The 16,088-nt window shown below is 48.0% G+C and overlaps 1 protein-coding gene across 1 annotated transcript; it reads right to left on the reverse strand.

Moving 5' to 3' along the window:
• Nucleotides 1–127: 127 nt before the first annotated feature.
• LOC8027355 (DNA polymerase delta subunit 3) lies at nt 128–13,625 on the reverse strand. Its single transcript, XM_029969432.4, is given in 14 exon segments — nt 128–296; nt 997–1,122; nt 3,024–3,063; nt 3,066–3,091; nt 4,242–4,479; nt 5,361–5,424; nt 5,625–5,666; nt 6,461–6,505; nt 7,090–7,201; nt 7,323–7,372; nt 7,430–7,537; nt 10,803–10,887; nt 10,951–11,006; nt 13,540–13,625. Coding segments are annotated over 14 exon segments (1,080 nt in total). The 5' UTR covers nt 13,597–13,625; the 3' UTR covers nt 128–265.
• Nucleotides 13,626–16,088: the final 2,463 nt, after the last annotated feature.

The raw sequence follows: 16,088 nt of genomic DNA on the forward strand, positions 1-16,088 counted from the left end.
TTAAGTACAATGTACTTAAAGTACTTCCCAATGCTGGTTTTCAAATGGGTCTAGAATAGATTGTGCAAACAAATAAGGCGGCGCATTCTCGAGCCAAGGCAGTGGCCAGGAATCCCAACAGAGGGCAAAGAGGGAAAGAGCTCTTCATTGGGGTGGCCTCTTGCCAAAGAAGGAGAGCAGGGACTGCTGCTTCTTGCTTGGGTTGGCCCGCTTGGCCTGCTCCCTCACTGTTTTCGGGATGGGGTCTTCCTCCTCTTCGTCCGATTCACTCACCATCTGCTTCACCGTCTTGGTCACTGGCAGTGCAAGAAACCAGAGACGTTGGGGACCACGCAAACCACAGTCGCACAAAAGATAGTAAACCTGAAGGAGTCTCCAGAGAATGCGAGAGAAGAGGGGAGGAAGAAAGCGAATGCAAGGTTGTATCGCCGCGATAAAGGCATTCGAGAAGTTTTCAACTTCAGAGTCACGTTAGTGCGACGACTGCTGTCGGGAGTTTTGGCACAATAAAAATGACTACAGCTTTATGCTTGTGAAAGCTAATCAAATCATCCGGGCCACAAATGTCTGCCTCTGTCCACCGCCGTTCCAACGCAACTGAAATTTACTATTTTGTTCTAATCACCCGAGACTAGGTGAGAAAGTCTTGAAACAACCAAAGTAGAAAAGACGGGGAAAGATGTCAGTCAGACGACGTCTTTCCCCGTCTCTTCTATTTTGGTTGTTTCGAGATTTTCTCACCCAGTCTCGGATGTTTTATCAAGATGGTAAACCCACACCAGCTTGCCTGCACCCACACTGTGTTTTCCTAATTGAAATGCGCGTAAAGATTTCGGCCATTTTCCTCTATACTATTTATCGTATGGACTCCGTAGAACAAAACCGACGAGATTCGTTTGACCGAGCGGCCGACGACAGCCCGAGAGAAAGGCCCATTGCACTTGTGTGACCCTCGACCAATTGGAAATCAGATCCGAAATTGGGGAGGCTGCTCACCGAGGTAGCCGTCCTCGTCCTTGAACGTCTGCTGGACCGACTTCATGACTCGCCTGCGCTTCTTGCTCCTCTCTTTCGGGTCTCCCGACGACTTCTTTGAGTCTCCCGTGCTCCCGTCCGTTCGGTCTGATTTAGGTGAAGAAACACAAACACGACCCTCTTAAGGCCCAGTCACACTGAGGCAACAGTTGAACAACTCTATCCGGCAACATGAGGAAAACCTGTTTCCGCCGACCCCGTCACATCGCAGCAACAACAGTCGGGCAACGTGTTGCTGTCGCCCGGCAACCGTGTCGGCCGATTTGTTGTCCCACCACCCTGCCACACAGCACGGACAAGGCAAACACTTCGTCATCTTGACCGTTCATCTTCGATCGTGTGCGGTGTGGCGTCGCTGGAAATGCGACTCCACAAAATGCTAGTGCGTTCGAAGGGCCGGAAATTACTATGGGACAACATCAACCAGTGACTGTCATTAGAAAACATGACACAGGGAGTATTTCCCCCCCTTTATTTTACCCAAATGTTCTTCATTCGCCGACAATGCACATAGCCCTGACCGAGGAAAGTGAGATCACCGATATATGTTTGGGATTTACGCCACCGTGGGAAGCGTTTCTGTCTGGTTCTTTCATTTGTGCAATTCCTATTTCTACCGTAAGATAGAGTTAGCACCCGCAGCACCTCGAAGCGTCTTCTGTTGCGTGGTGTTGAGCTGAACTGACTGTGCTCAAAAATGTGTGACGCTCACACGATGGGCCTCCATAAAAATCGGTGCAATAATTTTTCCACGCTGTCCATTTGCCTATTGCCCGCTACGTGATCCCCAAAACGTACTGGCCATATCGAAAACAGTTTAGGCATCTGCTAGCGGCTGTCTCCGAGTTCCAAGCACCAACTGTCGTGATCAGAGTGGTTGTCTTAACACTTTGATTTTCTAATATTTGCTTATTATACTTGTTACGCTTTATCAATGGGTGAGTAGGCGTGCCATTTCATTTCACCAGCAGTAACGTGAGCTGGTCTCTCGGCAGTTCTAATTTCAACGGCAGTCCGGACATGCCCAATTTTGAGCGTTTCGACAATCGCCTTCCGTAATCATGTAGTAAAAGCATTCATCAAATTATTTTAGCTGCGCGCCAGCCTTACTTATTGTTAAATAACGTTTTCTGAGGCTTTATTCGACTAAGCCCTTAATAAAGACGTTGGTAGGGAACTAACTCTGCCATCGAAGCTACCTGCATTGTCGCGTTGCCGGCCTGAAATTCGCTGAGCCAGCGATCGGGGCAACACACATTGTCTAACACAAGTTGCTGCTGTTTTTGCTGCCAAAAACCGTCACACCGAGGCAACACCTTCGTCGTCATCCGCGTTGTGCCGCTCTTGCCGCGACGTGACAGGGCTGTTGCACAACACGGGGAACGAGCAACAAGTTGCCCGACAACATGGATCGATTGACTGGGGTTTATTGGCACAAAGGCACCTTAGGCCATAGAGCGCCAAACATCGTACTATTGCAGGAAAAGGTTTAGAAGGAGGAAAGGAGCTTTAGTAGCCGATGAACGAATAAAACAATGAGCACGACACAATGCGTATAATTAATATAAAAATTACGGCTTCAAACTACAGTCGGTGTAAAAGGCCGAGGTCTTTTAGGAAATTAAAAATGTGAGTATGGTTAATGAAAGGTTTGTCTTTAAGCAACAAAGCAATGTGTAAAGGGAGCCGGGCTCTATAAAACTGGGAGAAGTGAAATGGGCGATCACTGTCACATGCAGGGCATTCAAGGAGAATGTGCACTACACTTAGGGGTTCTGTGCAGTGCTCACACATGGGTGGATCCTCTGGACGAAGCAAACACCCACGTGAGAGATGCGTGTGGCCAATTCTTAATCGGCACAGGATTACCTCGAAGAAGCGTTCCATGTTCGACAACATGTTGCGTTGCTGTCAGATTGCCCCAGCGTCCCGGGGCCTTCAGAAAAGCAGCTCACCCGACTCGCACTTGGAGGAAGGGTGACGCTTACCGCTGCTTTGAATGGGATCCCAGCTGGATGCCGTTTGGTTGGGCGTGTCTTCTTCCTCCTCACAATCGCTGATTTGCGTGGCAATAAAAGAAATAAAGGCGGGAGTCAATAAAGTGCATTTCTGTAGAGGTACTGCACTACAGCGGGACTGCGTAGTTTAGGAGAAAAAAAAATGGGCGTCAATAATGTGGGAAAAATTAAGCAGCTCTGCGTCGATCCACGGTACAGTCACGGCGATAACTGCGACGGGTCTTTCTTTTTCGGCACGCTTGGAAGCGCGGTTTCCGACATGAGCTTTTGGCATAGGCAGTGCTACAGCAACATTTTGTTATTGGCTATTCTTTTTTTCCAGGGAGCACGCGTAGTATAGTACTACAAAAAGCATAGAGCGGGCTGTTAACGCTGTGGCTTAGCTGAGTACAACGCTTTCGCTTCGCACGCGGCGGACCCGGGTTCAATTCTTCCGAGCCGTCTTTTTCGAAGATTTGGCAACGTGAAGGATGGCTGCCCCACAAGGCCAACATCAACAACGGACGTAGTGGTGGGAAGAGGCCACAACAGCTATGGCCGTAAAAGACGCCTGCTTGTTGCTCAAATCGACTAAAAAGTCTTTGAGCCTCAGATAAAGGATACCATGCATCGCTATTTCGTTTCGCTCAGTTTCTTGACGAAGCAATGACGAGCTCTTAACCGAGACCATCAATTTTATTTTTGCAAATTTCCCAACTCGCGACGTACTTTTGAAAAATACTCGTTAATATATTACCCTATCGTAACAATACATAAAAAATAATAATATTCATTTTTATTTGCGCCAGAAAGTTTGCCCACTCAGCGGCGTGCAAGGCTAGACATGGCTAGACGTAGCAAACCATTCCCGATGGCAAAATTTTGTGCCTACAAAACGTTCCCAAAACCTACACTCGGCAAAATATTGAGCTCGCAAAAATAAACTAGTTTACGGTAGTATAAGTAATTTCCACTCCATTCACGGAAGTTAGGGCACAAAAACGGGGCATCACTTTTCTCATCGAGGTTCAAATATCTTTTTCGGAAATTTGCCGGCATCACTCGTGAACCCAAAAGCTTTTAATATTGTGCCAGTATCCAGCTTCAAATATTCTCTGGCTGGAGAAAAATGAAGGGAAACAAGCGGCTCTTTGCAAAGAGCGTCAAGTATGCGCAGAAATTTCAAGGAGGCAGAATGTTCCGTCTCACCTGATCACTTTGCGCTTGGATACCCTCTTGGAGCGAACGGGGGACTCGGGCGATTCCTGCACCTCTGGCTTCCCCTCCTTCTTTGGGGTGATTGAGTTGGGAGCCACGTCCTCAAGTTCCCTGGCAACCTTAGCCTTGCCGGCTGGAGAGCTCTTCGGGTCTTTGCCGGGTTCCTTTCCCTTCTCGCTGGATGCTGGCTTTCCGGATGATGTGCTCGCAGCTTTTGCACTTGCCGGAGCTGGGAAAAAAAGTATTCGGGTGCCTTCATCTCAAAGAATCTGCAATGGTCTTTAGAAGTTCGGGGCGGTCCGAGCCAGTCCACAAAACGTCGTTTGAAAAAATCCGGGAGACGGAACCCACTATGGTTCTTTTCTAACTTCCGCAAACCAGAACAGGCCAGTGTGTGCGGATGCGTCTGGACGACCTAGAGAGACGGCCGGTGCACTGGCGAAGAGCGGGTCGAGAGAGAAAGGGAAAAACGGACATTAGTCTTCACGGGCGGGAGAGAAGGCCCCTTTTGCGGGATTTTTTCGTGGCTTCGAAGGGCACAATACAAAAGCAACTGCTCCTTATGCATTTCTCTGTCCTTTTGTAGGGGGGCGCGAGCCCCCACAGTTGTCGCCGCGTGGGAAGTCAACCTGAACATGCTCGTGGCGCGCCCTGCCAGATGTATAGCTGCAACGGAGGCTCTGGCGAACTCTAGCTACGGGGCTCCTCTCAGTCTGCAGTGCCTTACGGCAAGAGCGGACCCAGGGGACAGTTATTTTACAGCTTTTATCGAGCCCCGACCTCAAAATATGTCCTTTTGTAGGGTTGCCAAGAAATGAAAAGTGCACCCCCCCACCACAATCCCGGGCAAGGTCTGCAAGGAGGGCAACGAGGGTGGACAGCCTTCCCCCATTTAGGTTCTGAAAAGATCAATATTTTCGACTCTCAGCGCGTCTTGCGGAAGCAGGAACAGGACACCGTCGATGTCACAGGCGACCTCACTTTCCCCTCCCGGGTTCTTTCGGGCAACGTTCCTTTAGTCCTGGCTGCCAGGAAGGTTCCTGGACATCATTCCAAGAACGGCCGCTTCTCAGGTACGACCAAAACACTGGCGAGGAAATGAAAGCTTACCTGCCCTCGCTTTTGAGAACATGGCCGCCAGCTCATTCTGCTTCCCTTTTCCCTTGGAGCTTTTCTGAAAGAAAATGATACGAGAGAATGAAAAGATTCAAATCTCGCAGGTTATCTACGACTAGGGCACCTAACAGAAGGGGAATGGTTGCAACGGTGCCTTTGTTTTAGCGGAAGCGGTGCGAGGCGTACGTCAATAATCAACAAACAAAAACAAAGATCCAGAAAACAAATAGACTTTCATAGCATCAAAACTTGACTCACAGATGCAGCACCAGGTTTGGTGGTCTTGATGGGCTTGGAAGTCTAGTGGAAGGAAATTTTTCTTCGAGATTATCTTACCAATAGACCGGGGGTCTCAAACACGCAGCCCGCGACTCGCTGCCACACGGCCCGCAGGCAACCGGCTGCGAGCTCTGGTTCCCATGCTTAGAGCGGTACAAATGGCACGCGCTAGAATATTGTGTCGCCCATTCATTTGCGCTCGAAACGTAGCTCTGCTCTTATAACGTATTCAGATATTTAATACTACTCCATTTTCATTTGCCTCGTGTTTTGTATTCATCTCACTTCCCAGCTTTTCGTTACGTCGATCATCTGTACAACAATTCCGCTGCTAGCGCTGCGAGCCAGAGTTCTTTGCTACAGGACGCACTTCGGCTGCACTATCTCTCCCTCAGCAGAAATGACTGCCAAATATAAAGCCACGGGTACGGGAATCTCGCCTTCGGGAAATATTGTCAATAAAATACGGGTATTCTCTCAGACTGCCACTGCGAAAATTCCCACGAAAGCACAAACTGTGGTAAGACGACTTTATATTTTTGCGAGACACGTCGAGCTCAAATGCTTCCAGAATGAATTGAGCAGCGGGAACGATCGCGTTAGGTAAGGGCCAATAGTAGTGCTCTAAGCAAATCAAACCTAGAGATGTTACCGTCAGAACTGCACCTAACCACAAAGTCCCTTCTCTAGAAGACCACTTGACCCTCGCCTTTTGAGGGGAGTTATCTGGCCTCCCCGCTCGAGCGAGCTTGAGACCCCTGCGCTCCACACTCACGCTCCCACCAACAGCATCCAAAAGCTTGGCAAAAACGTACCGGGGGAGACTCCTCCTTCTTCGCTGTGACCAACTGGGTCGAGCCCTGAAGCACAAGGAAACGGTTCAGTTTTGGTGAAGGCCATTTCATCCACACGCAATACGATCAGAACTTTGTTTGCCCATAAAGGGCGGTCACACGCTCTTTGTGCAATCACATTCCCTGCCGAAACCAACTGCTCGGTCAAATTAAAAAAAATTCTTCAGCGTGCCTGTTGTCTAGAAAGACAATTTCAATATGTACAATAAGCTTTGTGCAGTTGCTTGCTGTCATTTCAAGGGGCATTATTTCCCTCGCAATTGAAGTTAAGATTCGTACGAATTCACTGACACCCAAACTACATGATGGAAGGTCAGGGGAACAGAGACGACACCTAGTAGTTTTTCAGGTGAAAGGGATATTGTTTACGTTAATGAGTAGTACTACTCACTCGGTTTTAAGCAATTTTACTCGACAGTTTCTGGACACCATCGAAGAAGACCCACGGACTGGTGCGCAACAACGATTTTACGCTGGTTTCTGCACGAGGACTCTACACTTCCAATTATACCGGTAAATTCAAACGAGAACTATATGTGAGCCAAGTTCCTTCCGCAATACTGAAAAACCGTAATGAAGATGGCAGCCACCTGCACCGACGTTTTCCCCGCCGTTGACGATGGGCCGACTTTCACCGCCGCCGGTGGACGTTTTGCGGAGCTTCGGGTTTCGAGCGCCGCGTCGCAACGAATCGGAGATGCCCTGGCACGCAACGAGAGAGTTTTGAGTATTAGCCAACTATCCTATCACGCTATGATGGGCACAAGGCCAGCAAAACTTTCGAGAAAGACAGTTACGCCGCAGTTGAGCGGTACTTTCTTACTCGGAGTGCTGACATTTGGTGGCTGCATCGAGCAGCTTGGCCTCCACATCCTGCGGGTGAGATTGTCGGGGGTGTTGCCACATGTCCGAAGAAGGTGCGTCCCTTACCTCCAAGTTTGCTGGTTGGGCGCTATACACGTGGACACCAGTCACGGACGTAAGGCTCTTCTTCGCCTCTTCAACCTGCTTCCTCGGTGTCAAGACGACCCGGTAGACCTGACGGGAGATCGACTTAAGGTGAGCGCAACATGTACGTAGAGAAAGGCTCGCTACAAATTCAAACAGATTTTCGAGTCAATCGTGACAAAAAAGGCTCCATATATTTCCCTCACACTCGCCGAGTTAAAAAAATTAAACAGTCCTACATTAATCCTCAGTACAACCACAGCAAAGTTTTTGGGTATCGGTGCAGCATTCATGCTCCGTGGGGTCTCGACGGCAAAGTCTCAATTGGCATCGTTTTCACAAGCATGCAGCTCACAGTTCTGTCTGCCAGGGGTTTCCCCAGGAATTCAACTTAGAGGGGGGAGTGTCCCCATTTCTAGGGGTCTGGGGGGTACAGGCACAAGGAGGCCATTTTTTTTTTCTTCAGTATTTACTTTTTGCTTTTTTGCACGAGGGAGCAAAGATGCATGCGTGGTGCCCGACAGAGTTTCTGGGACTCTGCATTCAATGTGACAGATTAGACAGGTAATGAAGAATGCATAATTTTTTTAAACAAAGAATCGAGTAAAGCAAAATGAAACAACAAAAAATATCAATTACGGTATCGATACCGCGAGGAATGTCAAAAACGATTCAATATGTATTCGACCGAAGAAGTATCTGCCAGTAGGGAAATGCTCCAATATTTTGAAGAATCGTCCGCAAACTTTCTGTTTGCGACGAAAGTTTGCGACGCGAACACTTATCGGAACAGGTTATCTCGAGTAATAAAGAAAAGGGCCAATCAATATCAATAAAATCTAGTCGCAACGTCTTTCGACATAACAAAGACGACAATACGAAATACCATCTCTGGTAACACACTGACCGAAAGTCAGAAACAAAACTTTTAGGTATTTTTATAAATTACAATTATGGCATACGCTTATAATTTAACTTTTTTTTTGTTTCGAAACAAAACTTAGATCATTCTAGCTTTAGAGCAACCTTTTTCTAAAGCGATGTCGGAAGACACTGAAAGTTACGAAGGAAGAAAGTGAGACGGGAAAACATGAAGCAGTACCGAGCAAGTATGCACCAGAATACTGGGAATAAGGTGAACGACGACAAAAGGAGCAGCCATACAGCACCGTAACGGTACTGATACGCACGGATGGACCACAGTGTGAAATGCACGCTCCCACGCAGCCCATTGCGACGCAATAATTAAACACGCACCAGAAATTCCTAACCACATATGCTCAGCACTGTTCAGATGCACGGAAGATGCGCATCAGAGATCTCCACTTTGCGACCACACCCGGACGCTCGCTACGAGACTATAGCCTGGTCCAGGCTAAGCCCGACCGCCCCCGTCTCTACAATCCACTTGGGCCAATCAAGCACCGTGAATCTCCACGGTCTTCTCGATGCATCTGCTATCACTGGGGAGATGTGCCGGGGGAAACTTCTTTGCTCATTATTTACGATATCAAAATAACATTTTTACAGTTTATGACGCTTCATCTTTTCTTTAATAAATGTGGCGTTAGATTTAATATACCGCGTAAAATACCGCGGAAGTACCCGCTTCATGCAGACGCCCACTATGGACATTTCCCAAACATAGGAATTGTGCAAGCTCTACGTTCAAGTTTGACCGGATGAGCGCCCCTGTTGTAATTGAGTTTATGAATCGCCACCAGGGTGCCCCTTTTCCTTTAATCGTCCTTGTGCGCGTGAATAAAAAGAAGAAGTGTAGCAGCGTTCGTCGGGGCTGGACGTGTCCTTTTTCCTTCGGCGTGTCCGCTTGGCCGCGGGCCGCCGCTGCCCTCCACGCCATCGTCGTCGTACCGTAAGCCTTCCTCCGCATATATCCTAATGCAGTATAGCCCCTCAAACACTACAGCCCCCATCTGGATTAGCCCAGATTCCAGCGAAGGTGGAGTGGGCGCTCCCCCAGTACTTAAGGCACTTGCGCATCGCCGCCAGTGCTTCTTTCAGCGTCTCACAACGAGCGTGATCTCGAGCCACCTGCGCCTGCCGCTTTGAGCCCTGCCCTCGTCAAGCTTCAACGCTTTTGTTGCCCGGGGGGTCGATGAATGACGACGCAATTGTCCTCTAGGTGCTGTTAGAGGACGGATGCGGCTGAAGCCTTTTTATCGGGCAATGGCTGGTGCCCCCCTAGCCGCTTTTAATAATAACTCCGATTAAATTTGAAATTAATTAAAAATGACGAAAAATTTTCTATCGCGATGTCGCAGCAACTGCGGTCGTTTAGGGGGCACTACGTAACTCATGCGCGCCTGTTTGTTCTACAAATAGCGTATTATAAAGCGGATGATCAAAGCTCTGCCGTAGCTCCGCGGGAGTGCACCCTCTTCGCATGCGGCGCACCCGGGATTGAATCCCGAGAGCAGCCATCTTTATCGAGCAGTTGGAAATACTGACGCAGGACGTCGTACTCCCCACTGCACCCACGACGAACGCTGTTTCTAGGGGTGGGAAGAGCCCATAACAGCTATCAACGTAAAACCGGGTCTCAGAAGGTTGGAGAAGTCACCGATATATCCTACGTAATTTTATATAAAAGCTGCGCATCACTGGTTCTTGCTTTTTGATGGAAGGACGTAGAGAACACGAGACTGCACAAAACTAAATGCTTTTTCCCGGTAAGGCGCTTAAAAGCATGCTCTCCAACGTCACATTGCGTCCTATAATCTGCTTAATGCCGACTCAAAAAAATCAATCGATTGTACGTGTGGAGGAATGTCCCACTCTAGGAATACTAGCAATACTATGCATAACGGATGATTTAGTTATTGCTGAATGCGGAGCAAGTCCCTGGAAAGTTAAGCAACTCATCATTATTCTTCCTAGCACTATTAGTGCGCCACAGCATTGCGCATATTTGGGCGATGCTCTTAGGTCAGCACGTAGCTCGCCGACAGAACCCAGTTTATCATTTTTTTTTCAGTCATTAAGACGTCGTTTGTGGTATTAGCACGTGGTGGAAACCACTGAGAGGCATGTAATAGAAACTACAGCACCGGGAGAAACTAGCTTTTGCTTGCAACTCATGAAAACAAAGGACTCACACAAAATACACCTTTGGAAAATCTGCCCTCTGTTGGGTGTCCTGGAACACAAGCACGAGCTCCTTGCGCTGGACTGCGCCTCAGCTACACGAGACCGCGTGCAGTGACAGCACAAGTCGAAGCTCGCGCTTTCTGCACGTTCCGCGGTGATGCTTGTTACGCCATCGTGCAATGGCACGTAACTTTCGGAAGGGGTGTAGAGAGCTTGAGCCTACGAGAGAAGGACCCGAACAACGTACCTTATTCTTGACACCGGTAACGATTGAATGCCCAGCAACATTCGATCCGTCCACCTCTTGTTCATTGATGAACCGCTGGAGATGTCTTGAGAAACAAAACTCGTCATGAGGATTTGAAAGGACATAAGAACAAAACCTCAGCACTCACTCCTTGGCTACGTTGGGATGGACGCCGAGTTTCCATGTCAGCCATTTGAAGGTAACCTGAAGCGAAATTCCGAGTTAGGCGGGGAAATTATTTACGCAGTGTCTAGCGTTACGTCCGACGGAACCCGAAATAAAAATTGAAGTTACGTCCGACGTAACTTTACGTAAGGATTCGAGTTACGTCTGACGCAACCCAATCTGAAAAATAAACTTACGTCCGACGGAACTCTAAATAAAAATTAAAGTTGCGTCCGACTTAACTTTACCCCAAGGTTTCGAGTTACGTCCGACGGAACCCAATGTGAAAATTAAAGTTACGTCCGACGAAACTCGAAATAAAAAATAAAGCTACTCCCACCCTCTGCCCGTTGCGACCTGGATGAGTTTCATACCGGCGCAAGGTGTGGCACCGGCACGCATTCGTGTAATTACTACTGCACTGTGCACGTTAAAGACCCCAGGTTAGCGGTTGTACGGCTAACTTTCCCATCTACAGCTAAGAGACAAGTCACCTGTTTAGGCGTACTAGCATCAAGACTGCCTTAACATACGAGCAACACCACTTTTCTAGATCACGGCTTTAGATGCTTTAGACGAGACGATGGCCCTCAATCTGTCGCACGAACCAACACCCCAACACTGGTATCTGAGGGTCTGAGCAGTCTGATGCTCGCAGCACGCGTGCTGCGGTTTCCATTTTGTTAAGGTTTTGTTTCTTCTTTTCTTTTGTGCGTCACGTCTAGGAAAAAGTGGTTTCATATCGAAAAACAGATCGGAAAATAAATCCTCTTAAAGGAGAAAAAAGCCACTAAAAGAGAGGGGGAAAAAAAGCGCATGCAACGGGTATTGAACCCGCCTTGTTTACGCAGTCTCTACATACGAGGAACACCACTCCAACCTCCCAAAAAACCCAGTATTTTTGTTGTTTTTTTCAGATGGAAGTTATGGAACAAGAGAGTGCACATCAGCCAAAAAGCATTCAGACAGGCAAACTAGTATGGTAATATACATACAAAGATGAAATGCTAATTACAGAGAACATCCAATCTGCAGTCAACAGTTGGCGTTTTTCACGCTGGTGTTTTGATTAGATTAATATACAAAAGCTATACAGATGATAATCAAATCTTTCAAATCTAACGATTCTCAGAATGCATCTAAAGTTTTTAGTATCACAGTGCTATATACATAAATAACGGAGGAGTTGACACGGGGCAAACGAGCAAAATGTTCAAAAATCTGGTAGACCTATGCAGGCGTCTAACAGTGGATATACCAGACAGGCTGGGATGGCTGTGCCGCATAAGCACTGCGCAGCTGAGCCATATTCTCCACAAAAATGGATTTTGTCGTGCGTGGCGGTTCCGCATTTCTATCGATCCTTCTACATCTTCATAAACCGTGGAGGCTTAAATTACGAACATGTCGTAAGGAATTCTACTTTCCTCTTTTGAGAATGGAAGGAACCGAATATTTTGATCAGTGATGTCGAGGTCTTTCTTTAGTGTTTGTTGAAGCACATCCCAGAAAAAAAAAGAAGGCGTCATTACAGTAAATGAAACGGTGTTCTATGGTTTCAAGCTTGTTGCATAGCCTACAGTTAACGGACCATGGCACAAATATCCCCTTACTATGAAGCCAAATTTTAACGGGCAAGGTCAAAGTGTGCATTTTGAAAAAGAAAAAAAAGACTCGGTTGATGATAGAACGCATCTTCTTTACTCTGTAAAGAAGATGGGGATCAACGGAAAAGTAACTTGCATAAAGCGGGATAGGAGAGACGCTTTCAATTATCGCTGCTGATAGTTCCTTGCGTGTTACACTAAATAAATATGCTAATGAGAAACGTGTCTTCAGGAATTCAAACGTGTCCACAACCTGTTTTAGGAGGCCCCAAGGTCTTCCTTGAAAGGAATCATCGCTGGATACAATTAAATAATTTAAACTTGTGGCCAGCCATAACTGAAGAACGGGGTCGAGAAAGGGGTAATCGGCATTATTAAAGAAAGAAAGAAAAGAAAACGGGCTACTAATTGCCGGACAAATAGACGACACAGATTCAGTCCAACTGCCTCAAGGGGAAGGAAGAGGTTGTCTCTTTTGAGAAGCTCCCACGACGAACGCCAAATAAATGTCGCAAAAATTCGATGTAATCTTTTATTGTTTTTACGCGCACAATGCACCACCTGAAGTACATATATTAGCTTAGACACTAGGAACACGGAGGTACGATTAGAGCCGCGATTTTGACGAATTTACCAACGCTGCATCGGACGGAATGCAGAAGTAATTGATTTTTGTTGTTTACGTCGTGTTTCGGCCACAAAGCGTAACGTTACACAGGCGTAGGACGTAACTCGAAACCTTAGGGTAAAGTTACGTAGGACGTATCTTTTTGGGTTCCGTCGGGCGTAACGCTAGGTAGGCACTGCAAATTCTCTATCACGGGGACAAGAAAAACCCGTTGTCCGTAACCCGCCATTCGAGCGGGAGCTTGTCCCCGCGCATCTCTTGAAATGCGTTCAAGAGCATTTTGTTGCTGCGTTGTTAAGCGCCGACATCGTACGGATATCGAATGGTCTCTACTTACCACTCCCCTGTCGTAAATTACCGACTTTTCCAAGACATCGCGAATATCGCCGTCCATTTTCACGAGCAAATTTACGCGCAAAGAGTTGGACACTGATGGACACTGGAGGCATCTCGATCGGTGCTTTAAGTTTCGGTATGTCATACATAGTGATTTAAACGATTTCAACGTCCACTTTCAAAATAATTTTATTATAATTTTGACAACGGTGACCCCACTTCTTGAAAATATTTTGAGCGATCGAAAGTGGCGGTAAAGAAAAAAAAATATAATTTATCTTACTTGCAGGCAGCATCGCGGTTTGACAGGTATTCTTGACGTATTTTCCGAAACAAACCAACAAACGTCATGCGCTCAACAAACTGCTGTTTTTTTTTTTTTTTTTTTCTTTTTTAGGAAGTTGTTTATGGCTAGGTTCGGGCTAGAGCACTATATAGCTCCTACGGAGCAGAGTAGCGCAATCCTTTGAACCCCGTGTTTTGCCGACAACATGGCCGACAGAGCGGCTCGGCGCGAGTCACGTGGTACTCAGGGTTCCAGAAGGCGGCCTGCCCTATGGGAGAATACATGGAGATCGACACAACACGGCTGATTAAAAAATGAACGGCGAGTTCACACTTTTCAAAACTAGTCTGTCGTGAAGTTAGTAAAGCACTAAACACTTTGTCAAAGTTTTAATAATATCGGATGCATGTGCAAATTTTGACAAGGCAATTTCCAAGGCAATGGCGTTTGAAGCAGACGATTTTTGCTCGCAGCGGAGATGGGCCTTTCGGGTTGGCCGGAGCGGGTCACGTGAATGGTGTGACGTCGCCGTGTCGTCTGCTGCATGATGCCGCTCAGGCAATTTTTAAAAAAAAGTCACGTCCTTGCGGGGCACAAAACTTAGCGCAAATTATTCTAAAATGTTCCATTATTATGTCAAAAACAATTGCCATTCCGTACAAACCCACAATACTGAAGAAACAACGTTTTTCTCACGTTCTCCATGCATTTCTGACCACAGTTGGAACCTCCGGGCGTTCGCCGCTAGTCGCCGAGAGGCGGCGTTCTAGATTGCGCTACTCTAGATTGCGCTACTCTTTGCACTGCGGAGTGAATATAGATTTCACATTTAAATATTCTAAGCTTAAATGGTAAAACAAAATGGCTAGGTGGCGTAAGCTACCGCCCGATCCAAAGGGCTCAGCCGTATTCATCCATCCATCCATCCATCCTCTGCTCCGAAGGAGCTATATAGTGCTCTAGGTTCGGGCCAGCGTTGGTTCGGGCGGATCGCCTCCGGCGACAGATGCCAGGAGGTGTTTGTTATGTGGTATGCCCACTGATCAGAGTTTATTTTTATTTTTATTTATTTTAAAAGGCACATTATATTGTGAGCAGGCTCATTACTAGCGCCACCTGCCGACATCTTGTTGTTCACAAAGCCAAGCCTGGCCCAACGAGGAGACTCTAGACAACGCTCCCGCCATGCGATGTTCCCGCCATAACCGCCGTATGAATTTGCCATCGTTATTAAACCCTTTAAGTAACGTTTAACTCTGCCTCTGTCATCCGTACCCTCACATTTGGCGCAGTCGACATGTCAAGGAGCCTGGATGCCACTCGCCCGCCCGCACCGCCTGCCTAACTCGCCTGAAGAACGAGTCGCATCTTTTGTTTCGCCCGCTCGCCCGCCCGCCCGCCATGCCTCTTGTCAATTGGGCCGAAGCCACGCCAAGCGACCTCGCCGGTTTTACGGCGGAATACCTTCGCGACGAGTTGTCTCGTCGCAAACTTGACGTCGCCGGATCCAAGGAGGAAATCATCCACCGCCTCCTGGACGACATCGCCCGAAGCCCCCCGCCACCGCCATCGACCCTGCCTCTTCCCGACTCGGCGGCCTCCGCAGAAGGCCCGCAAGAGTCATCGCCTCTCCCGACTCTCGACCCGGCGCAGTCCACGCAGCTACTGACAAGCTTGCTGCAGCAGTTCCTGACCGTGTCTCAACGTGCACCAGCCCCTGTGCAGGTGACTACCCTGCCGGACTTGTCCGCGTCGCTTCCAACTTTTAGCGGCGATGGAGGTATTTCGGCCCGCCATTGGATCGAGGAGCTGGAGCGAACACAAGGACTGGCTTCCTGGGAGCCCTCGACACTTCTCGCAGTCGCTCTCGGCAAGCTTCGAGGCCCAGCCGCTAACTGGAAAGCTGTTTCTGGACGCCAGTGCCTAACTTGGGACAGCTTTAAGGCCGCCTTCCAGGCGCAGTTCGGTGATCGCCTTACGCTTCTGCAGTGGCAGCACAAGGTCACCGCTCTGGTGCAGTCGCCTGCAGAGAGCCTCGTCAACTATTCCCTGGCAAAACTAAAACTCATCTCGAAATGCCCCGTTGTGCTGACTGATGCTCAGCGCATAGAGTATGCTGTTCAAGGCATCAATGACGAACATCTAGCGACATCCATCACAGCGCAGTGTCCTGCGACGGTCCCTGCATACATGGACATTGTAACACGACTCGACCAGACTTTAAGCCATTCTCGTCTAAGGTCAAACCGCACGGAGGCTGAAAG

Source organism: Ixodes scapularis, unplaced genomic scaffold, assembly GCF_016920785.2.
Source record: "Ixodes scapularis isolate PalLabHiFi unplaced genomic scaffold, ASM1692078v2 PGA_scaffold7__128_contigs__length_106722199, whole genome shotgun sequence".
Lineage (NCBI taxonomy): Eukaryota > Metazoa > Arthropoda > Arachnida > Ixodida > Ixodidae > Ixodes > Ixodes scapularis.